This window comes from Rhinatrema bivittatum, chromosome 10 (genome assembly GCF_901001135.1).
Source record: "Rhinatrema bivittatum chromosome 10, aRhiBiv1.1, whole genome shotgun sequence".
Classification (NCBI taxonomy): Eukaryota; Metazoa; Chordata; class Amphibia; order Gymnophiona; family Rhinatrematidae; genus Rhinatrema; species Rhinatrema bivittatum.
This window is the reverse complement of record NC_042624.1, coordinates 25,999,367-26,023,308: the sequence shown is the minus strand read 5'-3', so window position 1 is coordinate 26,023,308 and position 23,942 is coordinate 25,999,367. Positions and strand designations below refer to the sequence as shown.

Genomic DNA, 23,942 nt, shown 5'->3' with positions numbered 1-23,942 from the left:
CCTACTGTGCACCATTCAGCCCTGCTGGGGGAGCTGAGGGGCGGGCTTCCAGATCTTGCACAGTGCCAGCTCCACTGTGTGACGCAGGCCCTGCCATGTGATGCGGAAGCACCATGCCTCCTGCCAGTACACGCGACAGCTGGAAAAAGCAGCAGCCCATGTGGGCTGCAGGGTGGACAAAATGGCCATGGGGGATCAAGAGGTCCATACGGGCTGCAATGGCAGCCACAGTAAGAGAGGTAGGAGTGGGGAAGAGGAGCATGCTTTGAGTCTCTAGGCACACATGGGAGGCTATGTCAGCCCGTTATTTTTGACTAGTCCTTACATAACTGCTGCCTTTAGAAAATCTGAATATCCTGTGAGTGCATTTATATAATTATTTTACCATATACCTGCATGTGCTTTATTGATTGCTTGAAATTCCATTCACTTTGTATTGAAGATTTATGATCATGCCTTCTCTTTTGATCTGGGTTATGAGAGACTGTGATAGATTTACAATGTGTCATTCATTAATCATGCTTTTTAAATTTTGTATGATAGTATGGAAAAATTATTTTCCTTTATTAGGACAGTTTTGCTGCTATTTCTTTAGGTTACATATATAATTATAGCCAGAGCAGAAGACTGCTCTTCTTTCTACAAAGCAATGCCAGTCTGACATTGTGAGCAGGTGGAAAGATGCTACTTCAGCATAAGGATAACAGCCAAGAAAACCACAGACAGAGCCAGTAATCGCAGCCAAGGGAAAACTCCACAAGTAGACCTAGCCACAGCACGTGTTTTTGTGGCCTGTATTGTTCTATTCCACTGGTTTAAGATGGCCTTTCTGGCCCCGTTCCACTTCCCTGGTCCAGTCAGGCGAAGCTGGTAAGGGCTGAAGGGTCCAAAGAACACTTCCCAGGCGAGCTTCGGGTCCGTCAGGAAGAGACGCAGCAGATTAGGCTTGGCCCCTATAAAGGAGGTGAGCTCGTTGATGTACACCACGTAATCAGTTTGTAAAGTATCGCTCTGCCCAAACCTGTCCAAAAAAAATATACAAGGAAATGTTCAAATTATTATTCATGCAGTTTAACTGGTACAATTTTAGGCCAATCTTCAGCTTTCCCCAGTGAAACTGGCCGTTGTGACAACGGAAGCAGTTTGGGAACTAACAGCAGCATTGGGTGCATCTATAAAGGAAGGCTCTGCTAACATTGATCACTCTCTTTGCATTTAATTAAACAACATGAGGAACAGATACCTGGTATGAATATTAAAATCCAATCCTTGGATTCAGATATCAAGGATATTCCTGCGTTTGACCCTTCCGTCTCTAAAGACCGTCTACTTTTATCATGGAGAATTGAAGCCATTGAAAATTGGAATAGGCGTTTCAACTTAAGATTGGATAATTTTCTTAAAATAATGGGGGAACTTCCTATTACAACTTTGAAGAAATATTTCCTGGAAATCTTATCTTTTCCTTTTTCCCCACTCCATCTTGTCCTACTGCTCCTGGGCCTGGTCAGTCTTCAGACGGAGAAGACCCATTCAACTTGACTGTTTTTCCTGAAGATTCTGGACATGAAGTGATTGAACGCTGTACTTTACTTGTTTCTGTTATTTCTGACTATGATAAAGGGAAAATTACGAAGTCATATTTTCATAATTAATTCCTTCATTTATGGTCAAGCAGTTAGAATTTTCCCTGACATTTCTCATTCTACACAAGAGAGTAGATATGGTTTTCTCACTTTGAGACAAGAAACTATAGCTATTGGCGCTTCTTCTCTTTTATGGTATCCTTGCAGATGCATTGTTAAATATCATAATGATTGTATGATTTTTTTGGTCCTGATCAATTAAGGTTCTTCTTAGATGCTAAGAAAATGCTGGATGTTATGCCACCTAGTTATTCGTTCTATAAATTTGGGTAGGTTTTTGTATTAAGTCTACAGTCTTTTCTTTTTCCTGGTGTTTTCCTTTTGTATTTTGCCCCACTACTATCTTTCTCTTTTTTTGTTGTATCAAGGTTTTTGTGGTTCTCATCTAATGATTATCCTTTAGATAATTTGATTTCATATAATAATATTTTTCTTTGAGACCTCATTGTTTCCATTATACAAGTATTCTTTTGTCTTGTATAAATGAAAATCTGTAAATAAAGAGTTTAAAAAAAAGTAGTACTTCAAGTCTGAACATAACAGGAAATGGAACTGTTGTCTCTTCTTTTTTTCACTTGCACTATACTGTAGCTTCAGATAGCCTTCTTCTTGTTGGCGATCTAAGATACTTGATTCCACCACAGTTCTGATGAATATCTATTAACAGAATTACAAGGAACTGTGCATGCACAAAATCGGTACTTCTGGTATACAGAGAATTACGGGATAAATTGTAGGATGTTGTGAACTGTAATTTGAAGGACCAGAGCCTCAAACCATTGAAGAAATGAAGGATTGATAATGACAGAGTAGCAGTATATTTCAGTACAGGGGAGAGACTCTGGCCTGGCTTCCAACACAGGCCTATTAGGCCTAGATCTAGGATGGCAAAATTTTGTGGGCAGCAACCTACACCCCGGGTGTGGGTAGCACCCGGGGACAGCTTCCAGAGCTGTCCCCAGGTGCTACTGATGTGCCAGAGCCAGCACCGAGAGCATCTAGAGGTGACTGAAAGCTAAATTTGTCACTCAATCAGCCCCAATGCCAAAAAGCTCATGAGCTCAAGGGACCTTGGATGTAAGTCCTTTGGAAGATGTTGCTGAAGGGATAATTTGTAGGGGTGCGCTGTTGTTTCTAAATGACAGGGAAATCACAGCGGGCACAAACAATTTAGCAGAAATTACAACATGTGGTGTTTATATTTTTGTTGTTTCTGATCTAAACAGTGCTAAAAATAACATTTTATTTGGTTACATGTCTACTTTTTAGTATACACTAAAATGATTTTGAAGCTGTTGAAATGCAGAAATGAAGCACAAAACAAAACAAAGTTTTTTCCCAAGAAGACCCCTAATAACTTGTGTTTATTTCATAGCGAAATAATTGAGGTTGTCAGCAATACTCATCATATGTTGTTTACGCTCTTGTCTTCAACTGCTGTAAACCAATTAGAGTTTATTGAATGTAGATGATCTTAATTATTATTTGATGTTTCTCTGTTTGTGAGGAGGTTCTCTTGTGTTAGGAATGTGCACACTGCTTGATCAGGGTACCACAGGCTCCCTACTAGTGATCCAATGACCTCGACCACAAAATCAGTGGAACTTAATGGAGACCATGAACTTTTTTTTCTCTAGGAACAACAGATAAAATGAGGCGCATCTTCTTAAAAGAAAAGAAAAATATTTCACCACTTTCAAGGGCAGAGGTTTTTCACTTGAAGAATGATAACATTATGAAGCCCTTTGCTGATAGGATTAGTCATGGCTGCACCATGGAACTGGATGTGTTTCTTCAAGAGGAAGAAGGACTGTGTGTCCATGGACTGCGATAAAAGGTGCTGATGACCACATTTGTGATAGCAAAGGAATTTTTCCTTCTGGCTACAGATTCACAATGTTTTTGTTTTTTTTTTCACCTTCCCTTGGTTACTATCTAGAAATAGCAGTTAGGTAATTTAGATGACACTTTAGGGACCGATATCTGTGGACTTTTTTGCTTTATATGCTATTGCTATGTAGAAATTGGCTTAACAACAGTGCCACATCCTACCAGATGAGAGATGTCAGTATTAGAGTGAAGCCTGGTTCTGGTTCCCAGGTTGGTTGGGGTTGGGTGCATTGCGGAGGTAGAATGCACAGTGATTGGAGGGTAGGAGGCCTAAGCAAAGGCATTGTTCTCCATAAGCACTAACTGGCTAACTCCATTCAACCAGAGTTTAAGTTTCACCAGGAAGTTCTCTCTAGGTTCACAGCTGAGGGAAGTTGCTAAGAATTACTTGTGAGCCTTCAGTTAATTGTTAAAGAGGAAAGGGACTTTATATTAAAGGGAAGACAGAAGATAAAAGATAGGTATTGTGAGGTGGATGGACGCTCAAGAGCGTGAGCCCCTGTGCCATGCACAATCTGAACAACCCCGGGGCTGGCTGCAGTCCATGCTGTTGGTGGGCAAATGTATCCGGGCACGGGCTGACTGGACTGGGAATACTCTTGTCTTGGAACTAGGAACTCACTAGGCTTAGAACAGGAATATTTGGACTTGGAACCAGGATCTCTTGGATGTCCAGCATCAACAGGAAGGGAGACTCAGCAACGCAATGCTGGTATCTAGGGTAGCCCTCCAGCCACTCCAAAAGTCCTTTTGGACTTGCCACTTGGGAACGGCTTCTGCATCAGGATAGACAAACAAGAGGACTACTCTGGAAGTGAAGACAAGATGAAGGCACTGAAGGTTTGGATGAGAAGACGACACTGAAGACTTGAACAAGACGAAGCTCTGGTAGAGACCTACACTGCAGCACATCCTACACAACCCATGGGCTGGCCACAGATCACTCCAATGGTGGTGCAGACTCTGGACTTGGAACTTGACTTGGCATCAGGACTTGGAACAAGATGGAGACTCTGGGAGTGTCCTGCACCACTGTGCACACTGCACAACCCGTGGGCTGGTCGTGGACAATGACAATTGCAGTGCAGGCAATGGACTCAGGAACAAGGCAGAAGGTGGAACAAGAATGAACTCAAATTTCAGATTCAGGAACTCAGGACCAGGGACAGGACCCCGGAATTCAGGAACAAGACTTTAAAACCAAGGGACTTCTGGAGACTTGGACCAGCAAGACTCTGGACAGGATGAAAATGTGGAACAAGGAACAAGATGTGGAATGTAGGAATGAAGACTTGGGCTCAGGAATGAAGACACTGAAGATAGCAACCAGGAACCGATGAGAGGCTAGGATCATCTAACAAGGAATGAGAAACAACAAAGACCTTGAAGGTGCTAGCAAACCATTGCGAAGGCCCCGAGGAACTGACTGAAGAGCCCTTTTATAGGGCTGCAGGAAGGACATCATCAGAAAGGGCCGCGGGATTTTTCCTACCGCGCTCCCTTTAAATTCTCAAGAGGAACATGCACGCGTGTCTAGGGAGATGTTAGCATGTGCTGGAATTGGCGGCAGTCCAGGCCGCTAAGAACAGGATAATGATGGCGGTGACATACAGCCGCAAAGTTGACGAGGGGCCTCTCTCCTGCTGCAGAGCAGCAGCACGGGGCTGCAGTGACAGATTTCCAACACGCAGGGAGGCAAGGTGGCAACCATCTGGCATTGGGAGCTGGCGCAGGAGATAGGAAAGGTGGCACAAGGCCGTGCCAGGAGGTGAGTGAGTTGCTTGCGGGGCCCTCCCGTGAATGGAATCAAAGGCTGGGAAAATTCAATAGCAGTTTAACGAGGAATTCTAATATGTAAAACTGAAAGCAGGCTATTTGTCCAGGCAGACAAGAAAAGACATATTTGTCCCAGGCAGACTCAGCTGGTTTAGTCTCAAAGGGCTCCACTGGTTGTGCTGACACAGAGCATCCCATAATCCGTAGGAATTTCTTGGAAACATTTTGAAATGTCACATTGAAACATAACAGGTAATGCCTCAGTTGGCCATTGCACCACTTCTCATTTGCACTTTAAAGCAAGGCCAAGAAGTAAATTGTAACATCCAGGTAAAAGCATGACCTTGAGCATTTGGAAATGGAAGTCAGTTTTCTTGATTTCTTTTGATTTTAAAGATTTCTGATGTCATACCAGAGCTTTTACTTAGTTGTTGTCATGGGTTTGCCTGTTTTACAGGCAAACCCATGACAAACCCTACATCTGCCGGCTATGACGCCTCCTCACCAGCAGAGGCTTCCAGTGAGCTTCACTCAGAGCTATCCAAGGTATCTCTTCACTGGCCTTTGGACTCAGCCTGTGGTGCATCCCCCTGTTTACCAGGGGACTCACTGAGCTTAGTCTCCAGCCTTGTCAAGCTTCTCCTCATTGCACAATACCCAAGCTCCAGCCCAATGTATCCAGCCTTGTCCATTCACCCTTGCCTTCTTATGTAGTCACTCTAGGCTCTCTGACCTGGCCACTGTTTCCCTGTAGCCTCCAGGCCTTGCTCCTTGCTCCTTGCCTTGTGGCCTGTAGGCCTTCTTGCTCCTAGTGGCTTGCCTTGTGGCCTCTTGCCTTCTTGCTTCTAGCCTTATGACCTATCTAGGCCTTGCCTTGCATTGTGACCTTCAAGCCAGTTGATTACCTTATCCTACCCTGGGCTAAACCAGGCCTCTCCCTTTTCCTAGGAGCCTTCTGGCCTATTGCTTAGTGGCCTTCATACTTCCATGTTCTCTCTTCCGTGTTATCCTTGTCTGCCTTGTCTATGTCCTGCCATAGTCTACCTTGTTGGTCTTGTCCTTGTCTGGTCTTGTTGTGCCCTACCAACCCTATTCTTGTCCAGTATCCTGCCTTGCTTGTATCGTTCCCTGGCTGTGCTCATTATCTTGCCTTGTTTCTGTCTAACTCCAGTATCCAGACCAACCCTGTTCCAGCCTTGCCTTCCAGTCCAGCCTGTATCAAGCCTTACCGGCTCCAGTTTATACCAATCCTTGCCTGCCTCAGCTTGTACCAAGCCTTGTCTTGTTTAGTTCCTGTACCAAGCCTTGCCTCATCCTGTCTCTACCAAGCCTTGCCAAAGCACAGCCTGCACTCCGTGTTCAAGCTTCCAGTTTTTGTACCTGTCCAATCTGTACAAGCCTTGCCTAAACCAGACTCACAATGATGTACTGCCTCCACAGCCAAGCCCTACTGGCCCTGAGAACCCAAGGGCTCAACAATTGTGGGAGTGGGCTGGCTAGGCAGAAGACCAGCCCATGTTTTGCCCTGCCATCCCATACCGCTCCTCGGGTGCTTAGCCCGAGCCCAGCCCAGCACCTCATGACAGTTGCTACATCATAAGAATGATGTGACAAAACAGCCTTATTAGCCAAGCACTAGGGTTGTGCATTCATTTGAAATGAATGGGTAAAATGCAACTAATGAGATGATTTTTTTTTCATTTGTGAACCCCCAAAATGGCTGGAGGGTGTCTTTGAATTAAATGAAATTTTTGTTAGCAACTAAGAAATTGCTGAGTGAGATAGTAGCCAGGACAGAGCCGAGGTGCGAAAAGAGGGCAAGTAGACAGGATAGAGGGCCAATCAAGGTAAAGCTTCCATGTTACTGACCTTGGGAGTCTTGCTACCACTCAGCCTTGGTGCCATACTCACTATGCTATGCCTTGGGGGTCTTGCTGCCATACCCCTGATATACCACCATGGGGCTCTTGCAAACACTCAGCCTTACTGCCATATCCCTGACTCTATGCCTTGGGGGTCTTGCTGCCATACCCCTGATATACCACCATGGGGCTCTTGCAAACACTCAGCCTTACTGCCATATCCCTGACTCTATATCTTGGGGGTCTTGCTGCCATACCCCTGATATACCACCATGGGGCTCTTGCAAACACTCAGCCTTACTGCCATATCCTTGACTCTATGCCTTGGGGGTCTTGCTGCCATACCCCTGATATACCACCATGGGGCTCTTGCAAACTCTTCAGCCTTACTGCCATATCCCTGACTCTATGCCTTGGGGGTCTTGCTGCCATACCCCTGATATACCACCATGGGGCTCTTGCAAACACTCAGCCTTACTGCCATATCCCTGACTCTATATCTTGGGGGTCTTGCTGCCATACCCCTGATATACCACCATGGGGCTCTTGCAAACTCTTCAGCCTTATTGCCATATCCTTGACTCTATATCTTATTTATTTATTTTTATTTATTTAAAGTTTTTTCTATACCGGCATTCGTGATTAAAAATCACATCATGCTGGTTTACAGATAACAGGGGGAGTGAGTCAAATAACAGAACAATAACATGTGCGAAGGTCGTAAAGTTACATTAAAACAGGGTAAAGTCTAACTGTGGGAGAGAATTAGAGCAGGGGTCTTGCTGCCATACCCCTGATATACCACCATGGGGCTCTTGCAAACACTACAGCCTTACTGCCATATCCCTCACTCTATGCCTTGGGGGTTTTGCTTCCACTCTGCTCTCCTCCTGATGCTGCACCTTGGGACTCTTGCTGCCACTGTTTCTTGCTGCTGCACCACTTATGCTATACCCTGGACCACTTATGCTATACCCTCAATTTCTTTCTGATACTCATGCTTGCTGCCACATAACAGACTTTATACTTTGGTGTGTTCTTGCTACTAAGGACGGCCAGTTTGCATCTCTCATGGTGTTTTGGGATCCTATGTGTGCTAATTTGTCCCTTTGTCAGTTCATAGGGTTTTTTTTTCTGCACCTTTGCTGCTTTGCTTCCTCTCGTGGTGTCTTAGGATGTTCATGCTGCTCTTGGTGCCACTTTGCCCCTTTTGTGTTGCCTTTAGAGGTCCATGCCACTGTTATTGGTGCCCTGTTTTGAAACCTTGGGGTTTCTTGACACTTTTGCTGCTGCCTTGCTCTTCTGATGGTGCCTTAGAGAACTCCTGCCACTGCTGGTACTCTTTTGCACCTTTATGGTACTCTGGGCTATGTATGCCACTTTTGCTGCCACTTTTGCTGCAGTCTTGGTTCTTGGAGTTCTCTTCTCCCTTCTGATTTTGTCTCCCCACGTTAGATTAGAATTGATTAGAAAATCCCAATTTTGAAGCTTAAAATAGGCTACATTGTTTCGGCCATTGACTTTAATGGAAAACAAATGAAATGAATTGTAAAGCTTATTCCACTGTGTACCCTGATGGAGACTCTCCTTACCTTCCTCCATTCCAACATGGCTGCCAGCAACATGCTGCATCTGTGGATCTGACATGACAAAATAGGTACTTCTACCTTTATAGGCCCAGCAGCCAGGATTTCCTGTGGCTCCCGCTGATGAAGCACCTCCCAGGCTTATAAGGAAGCTCAGTGCAACAGATCAATGCCTCAGCAACAGGTCCTATTGTGAATTCCTCTACCAAGGTGGTTGCATTGCTCCTGATCCCACCTCCTGTTCTTGCTTGTCTGCCTGCCTGTTTACTGTGTTCCTGCCTCTATTCCAGTCCTTGCCTCCTACCTGCCATGCCCTGTTTTTCCTTTGCCTCTGGACTGACTTTTGGTTACTGATCCAACCTGGCTCTTTGACTTTGCTTTACTCTCTGCCTCCCCTGACTTCAGCCTGTCTCCTCAACTTAGCCTAAACTCTGCCTACCCTGACCTCTTTTCTGCCTGTTCTGACCTCAGCATGACCCTTCATCTCTGACTGGTTTCTGCCTACCCTGATTGTAGCCTGCATCACATCAGCGCCACCCGCTGGGGCCTAACCAAAGCCTACCTAAACCAAGCAACGTCAATCTAACAGTGATCCAAGGGCTCACATTCCTGAAGTGTGACATGAATAAACAATGTTTTTTAAAAATATGAAACGAATGGATTTGAAACTTGAAACAAATGATCAAACCAAAACAAAAATCTGGCCTTTACACTTTCCTATCAAGCACATTGCAGTTTGCATTCATCATTATTCTACACTAGATTATAAATTATTGAAATGAAAGGAGTGTTCCATTGTTCATTATTATGAAATTATAGTATAAGGTATGATTTTGCAATTTAAAAGCACATAAGATTGTGACCTGCTCCTTGTCAATGATTCCAAGACAGTGAAATGACTTTCTTGTGTGTAGAACAGATCTGAAGGTTGTGATCTAATCAAATGGCACATTAAGATTTCATACCATGACTTTTTCTTCCCTTCCTTCTCTTCTATGTCCTCCAGCATGCTACTATTGGAAGGCAACTTACATTTCCCTGAAAAAGAAAATGCACATTTTTATTTGGTTAAATTACAGTAAATAGAAAATTTAAATGTCAGCTTTTTCTAACATTTCCCAATGCACTAAAATTCACTGCAAAGTAAAAAAAACAGCTAATGAAATTCTTACGATCATTAGTCCTACCTGTTTTCCGTGATCTACATTCTCTTAATGACCAACTTCATTTCTGGTTTCTATTTTTTTGGCCATGTATTTTAACTAACTCAAGTGGTTAAATGGCTGGCTGATAATTCTTTTTGAAGTTTAAAAATGTGTATTTGATTCTCTCTGATTCATCATGCTATCCTGCAAATGTGCATTTTTATTTGATTCTCTCTGATTCATCATGCTATCCTGCAAATGTGCATTTTTATTTGATTCTCTCTGGTTCATCATGCTATCCTGCAAATGTGCATTTTTATTTGATTCTCTCTGATTCATCATGCTATCCTGCAAATGTGCATTTTTATTTGATTCTCTCTGATTCATCATGCTATCCTGCAAATGTGCATTTTTATTCGATTCTCTGTGATTTTTCATGCTATCCTGCAAATGTGCATTTTTATTTGATTCTCTCTGATTCATCATGCTATCCTGCAAATGTGCATTTTTATTTGATTCTCTCTGGTTCATCATGCTATCCTGCAAATGTGCATTTTTATTTGATTCTCTCTGGTTCATCATGCTATCCTGCAAATGTGCATTTTTATTTGATTCTCTCTGGTTCATCATGCTATCCTGCAAATGTGCATTTTTATTTGATTCTCTCTGGTTCATCATGCTATCCTGCAAATGTGCATTTTTATTTGATTCTCTCTGGTTCATCATGCTATCCTGCAAATGTGCATTTTTATTTGATTCTCTCTGATTCATCATGCTATCCTGCAAAGTTCGCCATCACTGAGCTAGGCCCTGGACACTGGGAGGCCAATATTCAAAGCCATTCAGCTGGATAACTCACTTGTTATCCAGCTAAACAGTAAGTTTTGTCTAGGAATATTCAGCTAGGTCTAACTTAACTGAATAAGTTATCTGTCTAAGGCTGAATATCGCTATTCAGCCAATTAACTTATCTGGCTAAGTATCACTGCCCTGATCTTCCATTGTCCATACACAACTTTTCTGGCTAACTAGATATCTGGAAAAGTGACTTATCCGGCTATCTAGCGACTGCTGAATAAAACCGGATATTCAGTGGCTGCTTGATAGCCAGATAAGTCCTATAGCATTTGAATATTGACCTCTATATGGCTAAAAGGGGCATGTTGAGGGCATTCTGAAGCAGAGAGAGTTAGCCAAAAACGTATCCAATATTTAGAATTAGCTGAATTTATTTGACTATTTCTGGACATGTCTGAAAGCAACTCTAAAGTTATCCGGGAATAAAAGTATATAGCAGGTTGTGCCAAGCAGCAGTTTAATAAAAATTAGAAAAAGGTTGCAGGCCTAGTGGCCCTATCAGTGCCCTCCTCCCATTGAGCTAGAAATAAAGGGCCCTTCCGGGTCAAACTTGCAGTCCCTCCTTCTCCCTTTCCAAAACCCCTCCAACTCATGAAATATTCATTTAAAGGGACAGTGTCAGCATCCTCCTCCACCTGCCTTCTTCCCAGTCCTGCCTCATTCAGACCATAATGTGACCTCCAGGACCCGCTTCCCGCCAAACACCCAGTACCTTACAACAGTAAGATCTTCAGTTTGGATCACAGTAGCAGCCTACCATGACCTGGACCTGCTGCTTTTAATGCCAGATATATTTGATTTGCCTATTTCTATTAATTCTGTTCTGGGACCCTGAAAAATGTTAAATCAAAATGAAACCAGCAATCAACATTTTTTTCTTGAAATCCCTGTTGCCCTACCTGTAAAGACTTGAGCAACCCAGCGGGCCTGCACATCTGAAGTTGGAGGGATGCCACCCAGTGACTGAACGAGGCCAACCACAGCCAGTGTTGACTTTTCCAGCTTAGGAGGGAAGACCCCTTTGAAGAGAGAGACCTCCCCATTACTGTCTTTGACTATGGAGTCATCCAGGAAGGGGTAGGCATAAGTGTAGCCTGTGGCAAATATGACAGTGTCAATGTTCTCCTGCACAGTGCCGTCATCAAATATGGCCGAGGTTTCAGTGAATTCCCGGATGTTTGGTTTCATCACCACGGTACCACAAATTATGCAGGTTGAAATGTAGTCATTAAACACTGGCTCTTTCCTCAGAGATCTACATGAAAAGAGGAGAGAGAGATTTCCTTTGTGACCCAAAACCAGAATCAGGAGAGACTTCTATTGCCTCCATTGTGTTGCCGATGCTTCCTGCACTGCTACTGTACCTGGTAAATTAAATCAGTGAAGAACTGCAAATTGTAGAGATGCCAATCTGACATCTTTCACTAGCACCAGAAAAAATTAAGAATACAAATAATAAGCAATAGATAAGTGGTAATAGGTTGGCTAAAGAGAGTTTACCTGTCTAATGGTGCCAAGCTGTAGTTATCATGATTAAACCGTTTGTTCATCATCTTCTGGTACATCCAGTCTGAGAGTGAGCGTGGCAGGACGTATTTAAGAAAAGTCTCATAGCGAGTTACGTACACCATGTCCCATGGATATCCATTGTCCCATACTCGACTCATGACCCAGTTACCACTTCTGGTGCTCAAAAAGACCTAAAACACAGCACAAACTTTAATGCTCATGTTGGCAAGATATCTCAATTAATCATTTGTGTGTTATGTCTCCCCTCTCTCAGCCAGATCTCCATATTATTTGATGGTCTTGACTCAGTCTGAATGCCGTGCACTTTTCATTACTGTTTTGGAGTAAGTAAGTAACGAGCATGCTATTTCCATCCAAGGCAGGTTAGAAATGGAAACCCAGATGAGGTCTTGTGAGAGATATTACTTTTTAATGACTGCTCATTAAAATAAAAAACTTTCGACCTGCACTGAGGATCATGGCAGTGATAGTCAGTGCTATCCGGCTAAGTTTAAGCCCTGTCCCCTGAGCATCTCTTTGTTATCCAGCTATGTTTTAGCTGGGTAATTACTTACATGGCTAAAACGTAGCCGGTCAGTGGGGGAAAATATTTAAACCCCAGTTATCTGGAGAAAACTGGAACTCAGCTGGAGAAACCCTTTTGAATACCATTTCAGGAAGGTATGAGAAAAAACTGGTTGAGAGCCACCCAAAGATTCAGGATCTTGGCCAAGTCAAGCCTGAACTAAACTGATAAAATGGCCACAGAAATAAAGTACAGATCAGAATAAGAAATCAGAATATTGTTATTCAGCTCCCAATTGAGTTATAAAAAAAAAAATCTATCAATACTGCTGCTTGAAGTGATTGCTGCCCTGTAATTCTTTTTTTTGCCCCTCTAGGATCAGCCACTTCTGGAATCTCATAGGCTGGAATCAAGTGTGTGTGTGTGACATCACATCCAGTCTGGCCCAGTTGGATTCAATGCAGCTTGGAATACTGCAATTGTAAGGGTGCAACTTCCAGCAATGGAAGGTCCAGGGAGGTGTGAGCTAAGAAGTGATTGATGTAGGAGAATTCATGCCCCAAAGGGGATGGGTTTTAGGGGTGGTATGTAGCAGGGGACCGGGAGGTGCACAGGGAGGAGTTTTTTCGAGTCTGGTCTTGGAGATTGTTGAAACGAGTTCTGCAGAGGTGGCTTGAGCGTGTAAGGTGTACAGATCCGCTGGGGTGAACCTCGTAAGCTCGCTTTAGTAAGGGGTAAAGGGTCAGCTGGAAGGATAAGGACCCCTTCATCCAATGCGGACACCATTTAAGGGAAACCTGCAGCCAGAGTTGTGTAGGAAGTGAAGAGGTTTGTTTTTTTCCTGTTCTCCACTGAGATTTGAAGCAAAAAAAGAGGTTTCAATGAGGACTTCAGAAGCTGATTCCTAATGTGAAAAATCATAATCAATATAAGAAAAAGTGAGTAATCTCTCTTGAAACTCTCTTGTACTGTCTAAAAAGCTGGCATTTCATTTCTGAATTTGAAAACGATTTTGCTGATTTTCCTTCAATTTCTGCTGGATCTTAAAATTGGATTCTTTAATAAATTCTTTTCCTGGTTTGGAACGGCGCTTTTTGTATGGACTGTATTATTCCATGATCCCTTGGGACCCACAGACCTCCCCCCCCCCCCCCCCCCCCCACCCAGCGCAAACCCGTGCCTGGTTTTCCAGGTGTTGCACCGGGTGAGTCAGTGCTCCCCAGTTTCTGAAGAACGATCCCTGTGCCAAGGTGAAGGTTAGACAGAGAAAAGCTCAAAGACTTTGAAAAACAACTTCGAAACGACTTATGTATGCTTTTCCAGTGTCTCACCGAGAGATGGCTAGAAGCTCATACAGAGATACACAGGCTATGTTCCTGTTGATTTGTGTTTTACATTTATAATTGAACCAGAGAAAGACAACGGAGGAGCACCTGTTCAGCTGTGTGACTGAGCTCTGCCGCGATGTCGGCTCCGCTGTTCCCCATGCCCACCACCAGCACACGCTTCCCTCGGTATCCTGCTGCATCCTTGTACTGCCGGTTGTGGATGTACCTCCCCTTAAATTTCTCTATCCCTGTGAAGAAAGCAGAAACACACTGTGAGTGGCTGGAAGCGTTTACACCATGCAGAAAGCTGTGAAACCTGCTGGTACGAGTTCAAATTTTACCTCCAGCGAATGTTCTGTGACTTTGGGAAGCCCCTATACTTTGACGTGTGAAACTCTTCCACTACTAAAGGGCTACTAATTTGTATTTTAGGGTTTTTCTTGTGATCCTGAAGGTTAGAACTTTCCACCTAACAGTGATGGATTTTGGCTAAAGCCACTCCTGGGCACTGCTGGTGTTTTTGTTGCTGTCACTCCCCTCAGCAAATCTCCAAACCTTTCTCTCCTGCACTGCCTCTCCTCAGGGGCTCCATTCCATCGATGTATCCTCCGACTACAGTGATCACGGGATAATTCATCCCATGTCCAAAGGCTCCGTCTTCTGGAAGCCTGGGGGATGGGGGAGAAATGTGACAAGCTCTGAGAGGCTCTCTTACGAGGTGCAGCCAATATTAAGCAGTAGTGGTGTCAACCAACAAGATAGATGCCAAATGTCTCTTGTACATATTTATTGTGGTAGAGACGTAGAATTGCCCGACTCAGGCCGAGATTCGCCACTACCCAAGTGGCTGCCTCAGGGGCTGACTAGTTCAAAGATTTGAACATTCATATATCATTTAAAGTGCAGGTATGACAACACCAATCAATGTCTATCAGAACATTGACGTTCAGACATGTAGTCGCCACTCTTGTGTTTATGCATGTTCAAATTTGGCATTTGGCATCTGTCTTGTTTGTTGATACCACTACGGCTTTCATCGATCGCCTCCCTTCTTGTTTTGTTGGCCCATATTAAGCATGCAGTGTAAACACAGGCACTTGGATTTGTTTCCATAGCAAGTCATGGAGATGTAGAACTGAACCTCTGGCGGGGCGATACCCTTAACTCTCTGCCCTGTCGGACAAAAGGTAATTCAGCTTGCAGTTTATTTTTCTGAGGTAGAGATTTACAGAAGATTTAGAAAAAAACCAAAACCTATTTACAGTCTGTGTGCCTGCTCATGTTGAATAGGAACGTTCTCGTTAGTCTTCCCAGTGGGGATTAGTTCAATCATGGTCTGAGGACAGAAAAGATTCCAGTGATGCAGCATGTGGTTACAGTCTGGCCACTATCCCACAATGCACGTTTATCACTCCCATTGGATCGGGGATGCAGATGATCCAAGCAGAGCCCCCTTGACAGGGCACATAAAATGATAGAGCAGGGCTTCCCAAACCTGTCCTGGGGACCCCACAGCCAGTCGGGTTTTCAGGATATCCACAATGAATATGCATGAGATACATTTGCATACCATGGAGACTCAGTGTATGCAAATGTATCTCATGCATATTCATTGTGGATATCCTGAAAACCCGACTGGCTGAGGGGTCCCCAGGACAGGTTTGGGAAGCCCCTGTGATAGAGGTTCTAATGCCTGTTTGGGAGCTGAGCATCACTCTCTATGTGGGTTCAACAAAAATAATGGGCAAACCGATGGTGTAGTGGAGCAGCCTTGGAGGCAAGAGTTGTACTTTGCCCTGTGAAATAGGGAAAACCTTCCCCACAGTTGTTCCCCTCTGACTGCCACTCAGTTTTGTCCTTGTCCTTACTCACCCAACACCTTAGTTAAAGGAAGGACTTACTCCAGATGTATCTTCAAGCGATACAATTTTTATTATAAAATTGATGCTTTCCCCCAGCAGTCAGCGTTTATAAAAATATTAAAAGTTACCAATTTCCTCAGGGTTCATCAGTTTTCACAGCACGGCTGTAGCAGTATCAGCAACAGCAGAACAACATTTGCCTCTCTCAGATTTGTACATCATACCAAAACTGCTTCTAGTCTCTCGTAATTTGTTAGCTAGATTTATAACACATTCCTTTCAGGTTTCTCTTCAAGCATAATCACATCACCTCCTCTTCAGTGGGGTGATGTGGGGAAAGGGGAGCAAAGTGAGGAATACAGTCAGATCTGTCTTTTGCCATCAGTATCTGGCATGACTTGGCAGGTATCTTTACAGAGTGTTATACAAGAGGTGGAAGCAGGGGCGGTTCTATTATGAGGCAGGGTGAGGCATTTTCTCTCAATGCCGCTGAGGCATTCTGAGACCCTGCCTGACCCTGCTGCGGCTGCCGACCCAGGCTGGCGGTGGCTGAAGAGAGGAGGGATGCTGCGGGCCGTCGCCGAGGGATGCTGCAGAGGCCAGGGTTACTGGGTTGAAGAACGAGAAGAGTGTGTGTGTGTGTGTGTGTGTGTGTGTGTGTGTGTGAGACAGCTAGCTTTGTGGGTGGGGATGCAGCTTGTGAGTGCGTATTGTGTAATCTGGTTTTATGTATTTGGTGTTGCCGTTTTTTATTGTGTGCTGTACACTGCCCTGAGCTCATGAAAGGTGGAGCAATACAAAATGGAAGAAGTAAATAAAATAGGTCGATGCATTTCTTTTTGTTTTGCATATTGTGCTTTAGTTGGTGTGGATGGGCAGACTGGACAGGCCATCTGGCCTTTTTCTGTCATCATGTTTCTATCAGGTCCAGTTTTTGGGGTGGACGAGATAAGCAGTCGCTGGTGGTACCCTGGGTGCCCTCCCAGCTGGGCACTGGTGGAGAGAGGAAGCATGAGGGCAGAGCTCAAGAAGGAGCAGGAAGGGGCAGAGCTCCACTTTCTCCCTCCCGCTGAAGTCCGTTTGTAACTGATGTTTAATGACCCTGTAAATACAGAGGATAATTTCTACAGGGACAGCTGTGGGGAAACGGCGCGTTACCTACCTGCGTGACTGATACGCTCATACGTTTATGTGCACAGATACTGTATGCATGCACTTTTATGCACATGGGGGAGGGGCTTTCCAGGGGAGGACGTCTGGGTGGAGTTGGGGCTTACGTGCATACGTTTTGATTATGCGTGCAAATTCTCTTGGTAGAATTTTGTGCAGGCAGTTTTTCCAGAATAATTTTCAAAGCAGAATTATGAGCATAAATCCGCTATAAAAATTGGTGAAACACAGGAACATATTTGCCAGCTAACTTATGTTCGATATTACACAATTACCCCATAATGGTTATAAAATTACACTACCTGCTAGTTAGCCCCAATTCCAGCTCTCTTGTTTCTGTTGAATCTTTCTGCATTTTTTCCATATAGATGGGGACTAACTCCCATCATCTATAAATGCTAACTTTAACATAGGCTAGCTATTTTTGTTTAATTTCTCTTTAATATGCATTGATATCCCTTTTTCTTCATCTTGGGTCTCCTAGTTGAAGGTTTATAGATGTTGGCAAATTATTTGTTTTTATTTTTGGCTTTCATTTAAAAAACTTGTGATCTCAGTCATATTTCTTCACGCAATGAAATATGCTGAATATAAATATTCTATTGTTTCATGTTAAAATAATAATAAGAAAACACAGACTAGCACAGAGCATGGACATCTGACGCTGATTATAGACATGATCAAAGTGCCTGAAGCCTATTGGCATGAAAGAAATGTATTGGTAAATCTCCATAGTAACGTATAACAGATAATGGCAGATAAAGAGCAATTGCTTCCTGCATTCTGACTAATTATTCCAGTCCACATTGCTAAGGCTCTATCCCAGATGCCAGCTGTAGACATTTGGCTGCTTCTAAGCTGTAATAGCAGCTCTGGGTACATTTCCATGAATCCCTGGGGGAACTCTTAGCTTAGTTAGAACAGTGCACAGCTCTTCCTTGTGAGGGTGCAGGAATGGCTGACCCCTGGGAAGGTTTTTTAGGCAGCTCTCGTGGGCAGTTCCTTTAGGTTTATTGCGAGTTAGGAGGCAGTAAGAGCACTGCTTGTGCTGGACCTTCAGGCTCCATCAGAGGAATTGGGCACTTCCTACTTGGGGATCCTGATCAGGGTCAGGGAGGGTATTTCTTCCAGTTCACTCATGGGCTGATTGGGATTTCCCTCTGGGTTGATTTTCCGGGTTATTGCATTTTTTCGTGGTAGGAGCCTTGTGAGACTCTTGAGTATTACCTGAGGCCAGGGTACCGGGAACACTGGATTTGGGACGCCCCTGGCAGGGAAGTACCTGCCCCTCCACGTGCTTGATGAGGAAAGAGTTAGGGAGGTGACTTGCTGCAAGGAGCAGCTCCGGTGGTAACTTCAATTGAAAGGGGAAAGATTTTGGTTTTTGAGACCCAGGAGGAAGATGTTTGGCTGCCCCTTCCTACCTGACGTGTTCGAGGACACCCAAACGGAGTCTTCACCCCTGGAGAGAGAGAGAGGGATTTTGAACTCCCTTTGCCCGTTTTTGGTTGGCGTTGGAAGGGTAGTCCTGTCCACTAAAAGGAATCCTTCTTCACCTGGGCTCTTCATGTTTCCTACTCCCTGGGGGGTGGAGATGCCCCTGGTCCTGGCGGGTGAAACCCCAGCACAGATTGAGGGAAAAGACTGTGATGAAAATTCACTGTGGTTCTAAGGACTACTTTGTTGTGCCAGTTGCCCATCTGAAGTATCATCAGTAAAGACTTTACTTCTGGGACACTTTTACAAAAGCCTCCTGTGTTACTCTTTGGCACACATGCACCCACCAGGAAGGGCAAGTACCCTCTCCCAAGGGCAGAAAAAATGAAAGCCACCCCTAGCACTCCGGGCCTTGAAAGGGAAACGTTCCCCCCACCCAGCCAAGAATCCAAGCCTTGTGTTGTGTTCTGTCCCCAGCAGTGGGTTCATGCTCTGTCTGTATATACTGTGCTTAGTGCAGAAACACCCACGATAAAAACCTGTGAGCCTTGCCCTTAAGAGAAGTTCCCTTCATCCTTTGCTTTCTCTCACTTGGGAAGGGTATGTATGCCCTCTCAATCTAACTTGAGTCTTCTTAAGTGCCTTATTGGCTCAAGATACTGCTTTTCATGTTCCCCCCTGTGTCACATGGATCATAGGCTCGCTACCATTGGATCTCGCCCCCCTAGCCCCTGCTTCTGGGGACATTTCCTGTAATCACTCTCCAAGACTGTTAGCCAGTCTCAGCAGTGTTGCCAACCTCGCTTATTTACCGCGAGATTGGGCTTCTTTTTGTAGTCATTCGTGGGGTTTTTTTTCTGATTCGTGGGTTGCTTTTAATTGGACTATTTTTTCTGCCAGTCACATTTTTTTGGGCTTGTTGGGTGGGACTTGTGCTCTGAATCATGTTACAGTGATTGGCTGCTGCTGCGATGAAGCCTGTCCATAGCAGGCACACCCTATCCCTATAATGCAGCAGTAAGCCAATCAGAGTAGAGATGCAAGCCTTGTTGATGCACACAACACAAGCACATTTTGTGGGCAGACTCAGCCAGCACTGCACAGCATCCCACATGGGTGGAACAGGAAGGCCAGCAGCACAGCATTGGAGCGCAACAGCAAAGGAATCTTCAGAGTGTGCAGCTACAGCCAGGTATCAGGAGGGGAGGAATTAGTATGTTGGGAGGGGGGAATGAGTGTGTGGGGGCCAGAGATGTGCTTGGAGGGGGCTGGGGAGAGGGGAATGAGTGTGTGGGGGCCAGAGATGTGCTTGGAGGGGTTAGGGAGGGGGGAATGAGAGTGTGGGGACCAGAGATGTGCTCAGAGGGGGGAGTCAGTGTGTGGGGGGCCAGAGATGTGCTTGGAGGGGGGTGGGGAGAAGGGAATGAGTATGTGGGGGCAGAGGGGGGTGGGGAGAGGGGAATGAGTATGTGGGGGCAGAGATGTGCTTGGAGGGGGGTGGGGAGAGGGGAATGAGTATGTGCGGGCCAGAGATGTGCTCGGAGGGGGGAATCAGTGTGTGTGTGTGGGGCGGGGGGGGGGGGGGGGCCCAGAGATGTGCTCAGAGGGGGGTGGGAAGAGGGGAATGAGTATGTGAGGACGTTAAATGCTATAAAAAATAAAAAAAGTTTCAATCTCACGTGTTTTGGGCTTTTTTTGGGCTTGTTTTTTTGGAAAAAAGTGCTTGTTCTTTCATGAAAACCTGGCAACACTGAGTCTCAGCCATGCTACCTCAAAGCTAGAAGTGCCTGCAACCTCTGTGATATGATTAGCGTTTTTATATTCCTTCTTATCGCTTTAATTCTAAAGATTAAATCAGCTTCAGATTTAATCCCAAGGAACTCCGTTCTCCCCTCTCCTATCTACTCCAGCTACAAAGGTCTTTGCCTGGGGCTACACATTTGGAAGCAACAATTGTAAGTAATGGAGAATTATCTGTACATTAAATAATTTCAAACTTAAAAGATCTTTGTCTGAAGACTGATTGGGAAGAAAAGTTAGCTGTCTGGATGAGGGAAACTCAGATGTTTTCTATTGAGCCAGCACAGGTTGAGAGACTGTGTTTCAAGCTAGCCTGAGGTTCAAGCCCCAAAGAGATATTCTTTTATGGCCACATCAGTGCTGTCTAACTCCGGGAATGGGGTTATACTCCTTATACTGGTTGCCTATCATGCTGCGCAGGTAAGCATGTAAGTTCCCATCCAACATCCCACCTCCCTTCCCCTGTCTTAGCACCAAGCTGTGAAATAATCTAAACAGCTATCAAAAGTAGTGAGGCTGTTTCCTACGTCCCTATGGCCTTTCTCGGTGGTACCAGGCCATTGTCAGTCTGCAGGCATTGACTCAGTTGGTTTCTGGGGAGTTGTAGCCTGCTGGTTCCAACCTGGCTACTCCATGGCCTGCAGTGTTGCTAGGTCAGAAAAAAATTAAACATCAGAAGAACTCCATGGAAAATGCAGGGGTTGATCCAGCTGCCTCTTGCATAGTAAGCAACCACTCTGTTGTTTGAGCTAATTCCCCCAAACCTTTAGATTCTCTTTTCAAAATGGAAATAAAAAGTATTTGGATGACTTTAGTCTGATCTATTCTTTTCTTTCCCTTGTATTATCTCACTTGCATGTACAAGCACTGTCTCCATTTCTAGCAAAAATCCAGAAACCTTCCAATGTAGCTCTAAGAGTCCTTGATGACTTCTCTCTTATCTATCTCCCAGCTCTCTTCCATATTTCTCTCCTTCTCTTTCTGTGTAGCTGTGTAATACTAAAATACTAAGTACACCTGCTAATATTAACCCTTAAACTCTGCTCTTCAGTCACCTATAGTGGGACACCTGCTGATTCATGTTAACCTAGGATCTCATTTACAAATTTGTTATTATCCTGCATGTCTACAGAGAAGTTTTAATTCATGAATACAGGTCAGGACTTACCAGGAAAAGATTTCAGTGGCAGATGAGGGTATACGTGATGGCCAGTGCATATTATAACAAAATCAAATACGGCCAGCTCCTGCTTCCCATTCGTCTCTATGACAACATCCCATCGGCCAGTGGTGCAGAAATCCGGGCATTTCTTTACACTAACCACCTTAGTCTTAAAGGAAATCACATGAGAGATGGCATTAGGTAAAGCCCTGGGCATTTGTTCAATTATGCATCTTTCTTTTCAATAGAGAAGCGACAGATTACGCATCAAGCATTTTACTGCACTGGTCACACGTCACTCCTCCTTTTTTGCCTATATTTTTCACTTCTTTAATACATGTTGCCATCCTTCCAACTGTTGAAAGTAACCTTTTGCTTTCTTTCTTTATGTCAGAAACCTTGCGATATCTCTGAACTGGTGCATATACTCCTTCTGTGAAGCTTCTTTGCTTCATTCTCTGCTCCAGTTGAAATCATCCTGCGGACCTGTAAGAACCATAGTCTCACCAGATGCACTCTCTGCATTGGGGACAATGCTTTAAGCCCTCATTTGCATGGGATTTCCATGCGAGGGTGTTAAGAAGTTATCTTGTGTTATACTTTTCATCCATTATAATGACTACAAATGTTTAGTGATGTCAATATTACTATGAATACCACCCCCACCTTCCAAAATCCACCCCACCTTCCACAATCCACCCCAATTCAAAGTGCCCCTCTAGAGTGTGAATATATAGAGAGCGTGTCAGGCTGACTCCATATAGAGTCTCTCTCCCTCTCTCTCTCACTCGCTCTCATTACAGGAGCATTGTAATTAGCCTAACTATTGCTATATCTATAGCATTTTTCCTAAATCTAAGGGTAACTTTGCTCTTCTCTGGAACTCCCTCAGACATCTTCTGACTTAAGTACTAAGCTGGATAAATCAGAAGTGCCAGCAGGATGTTTAAAACCTGCAGTTTGTCTAGCTAAATCCAAAATTTAGTTGGGCAAACCTTTTAAATATGGACCTCATTGTGGCCTGGATTCACTATTCTCGCAGAGAACAGTGAATTGCGCAGTACCGGGGGGCGGGCCTGCAAAAGCCGGCAGCCATCGCACCACTGCGGTGCGCTGGCTGCCGGCTTTCACACCGAATAACTACACCATAAAAGGTGTCGTTATTCATAAAAGGTGTAGTTATTCGGCGCAAAACTGGCGGCAAAAAGGGTCCTTACCTTTCGCCGCCAGCGATGTCTCCGCAGCGTCGGCCCCAGTGCCGCCCCGACTCCTCCTCTTCCGGGGTCGGCTCTGCCCCGATCACCCTATCGCGTGCGAAAGCTATTGAAAATGACCCCCTGTGATAATATCCTGGCTTCTGCCTTTGGAAATCAGCACTGAAGGCATTAGAATGGAGTTAGCAGAAATTTAGGATTGGCCTAAAATCTCCCTGCTTGAACTGGGTCTCTTGGCATCAGTGACAACTATCCTAGTGGTTTTAGGTTTGTCAGTTGGCTCGGATTTTAATGACAAGGCTTATCCAGTCCAGGTGTTATCCATCTGTATACATAGGACTTGTAGGCTTGCTTCTCCTAGGGAAACCAGAACTGGAAGTGCAGGCATTCAAATAGAATAAGAAGAGGACTGGATCAACTTCACTCCCAGCCTTCAAGGCCAACCAACAGAGAGGGTTTTCAGGATATCCCCAATGAATATGCATGAGATAGATTTGCATATAATGGAGGCAGGTGCATCCAATTTTTTTCTCATGCATATTCATTAGGGATATCCTGAAAAGCCAGCCTGTTGGTGGCCCTAGAGGGCTTGGGGTGAATACTGCTAAGCTAGCTGGTAAAAAATTAAACCATCTGGCAACCTCAAGCAGTCTTGCACTCATGATTCGAAAGAATGCAATACTCAGTAGAGGAAATAATCAAGAAAAAAGAATATGACGTTTTACTAATTTTTTCCACTCCAAAGGGGTTCAATAAAATTTAATATCAACCAATCAGAAAGCAGCTGTTGTGAAGCCAACTTCTCATTGGCCATCTGGATACTAGGTGATTTGTCTTAAAAGTAAATGGATGCTGGAACAGGGGAAGTGATGTCTTTCTGCAGTCATTTTGTTAAAGCAAATTACTTGATTTTCCCCCCAAACCAAACTGCTTAATTGTGATTAGCGACATTAAACTGAGAGAACGGGGACTTGTAGCATAAATATGGACTTTAAGATGGACCATGCTATGAAAATGTCAAAACTGCAACAAAATAAAAAAACGTAAACCAATAATAGAATGATAGGAAAAAAAATTAAGTAATGGAAAAATTATGAAAAAGAGTTAGACCACTGTGAAAAAGCTGAAAACTGTGGAATCTGTACCTTTTTGTACCCACAGCTTCTCAGCA

General features: G+C 44.3%; 1 protein-coding gene across 2 annotated transcripts in view; it reads right to left on the bottom strand.

Annotated features, from left to right (window-relative positions):
- Nucleotides 1-385: 385 nt before the first annotated feature.
- The window catches only part of LOC115100246 (dimethylaniline monooxygenase [N-oxide-forming] 3-like), a 69,425-nt gene continuing 45,868 nt past the window's right edge, over nt 386-23,942 (bottom strand). For both annotated transcript variants that reach the window (XM_029618614.1, XM_029618615.1), the window contains exons 4-9: nt 21,564-21,726; nt 14,232-14,374; nt 12,264-12,463; nt 11,663-12,018; nt 9,726-9,798; nt 386-1,021 (exon numbers count right to left, since the gene is read on the bottom strand). In XM_029618614.1, coding sequence (XP_029474474.1) covers nt 685-1,021; nt 9,726-9,798; nt 11,663-12,018; nt 12,264-12,463; nt 14,232-14,374; nt 21,564-21,726 — 1,272 coding nt within the window. In that variant the 3' untranslated portion in view covers nt 386-684. The remainder of the gene's footprint in view (nt 1,022-9,725; nt 9,799-11,662; nt 12,019-12,263; nt 12,464-14,231; nt 14,375-21,563; nt 21,727-23,942) is intronic.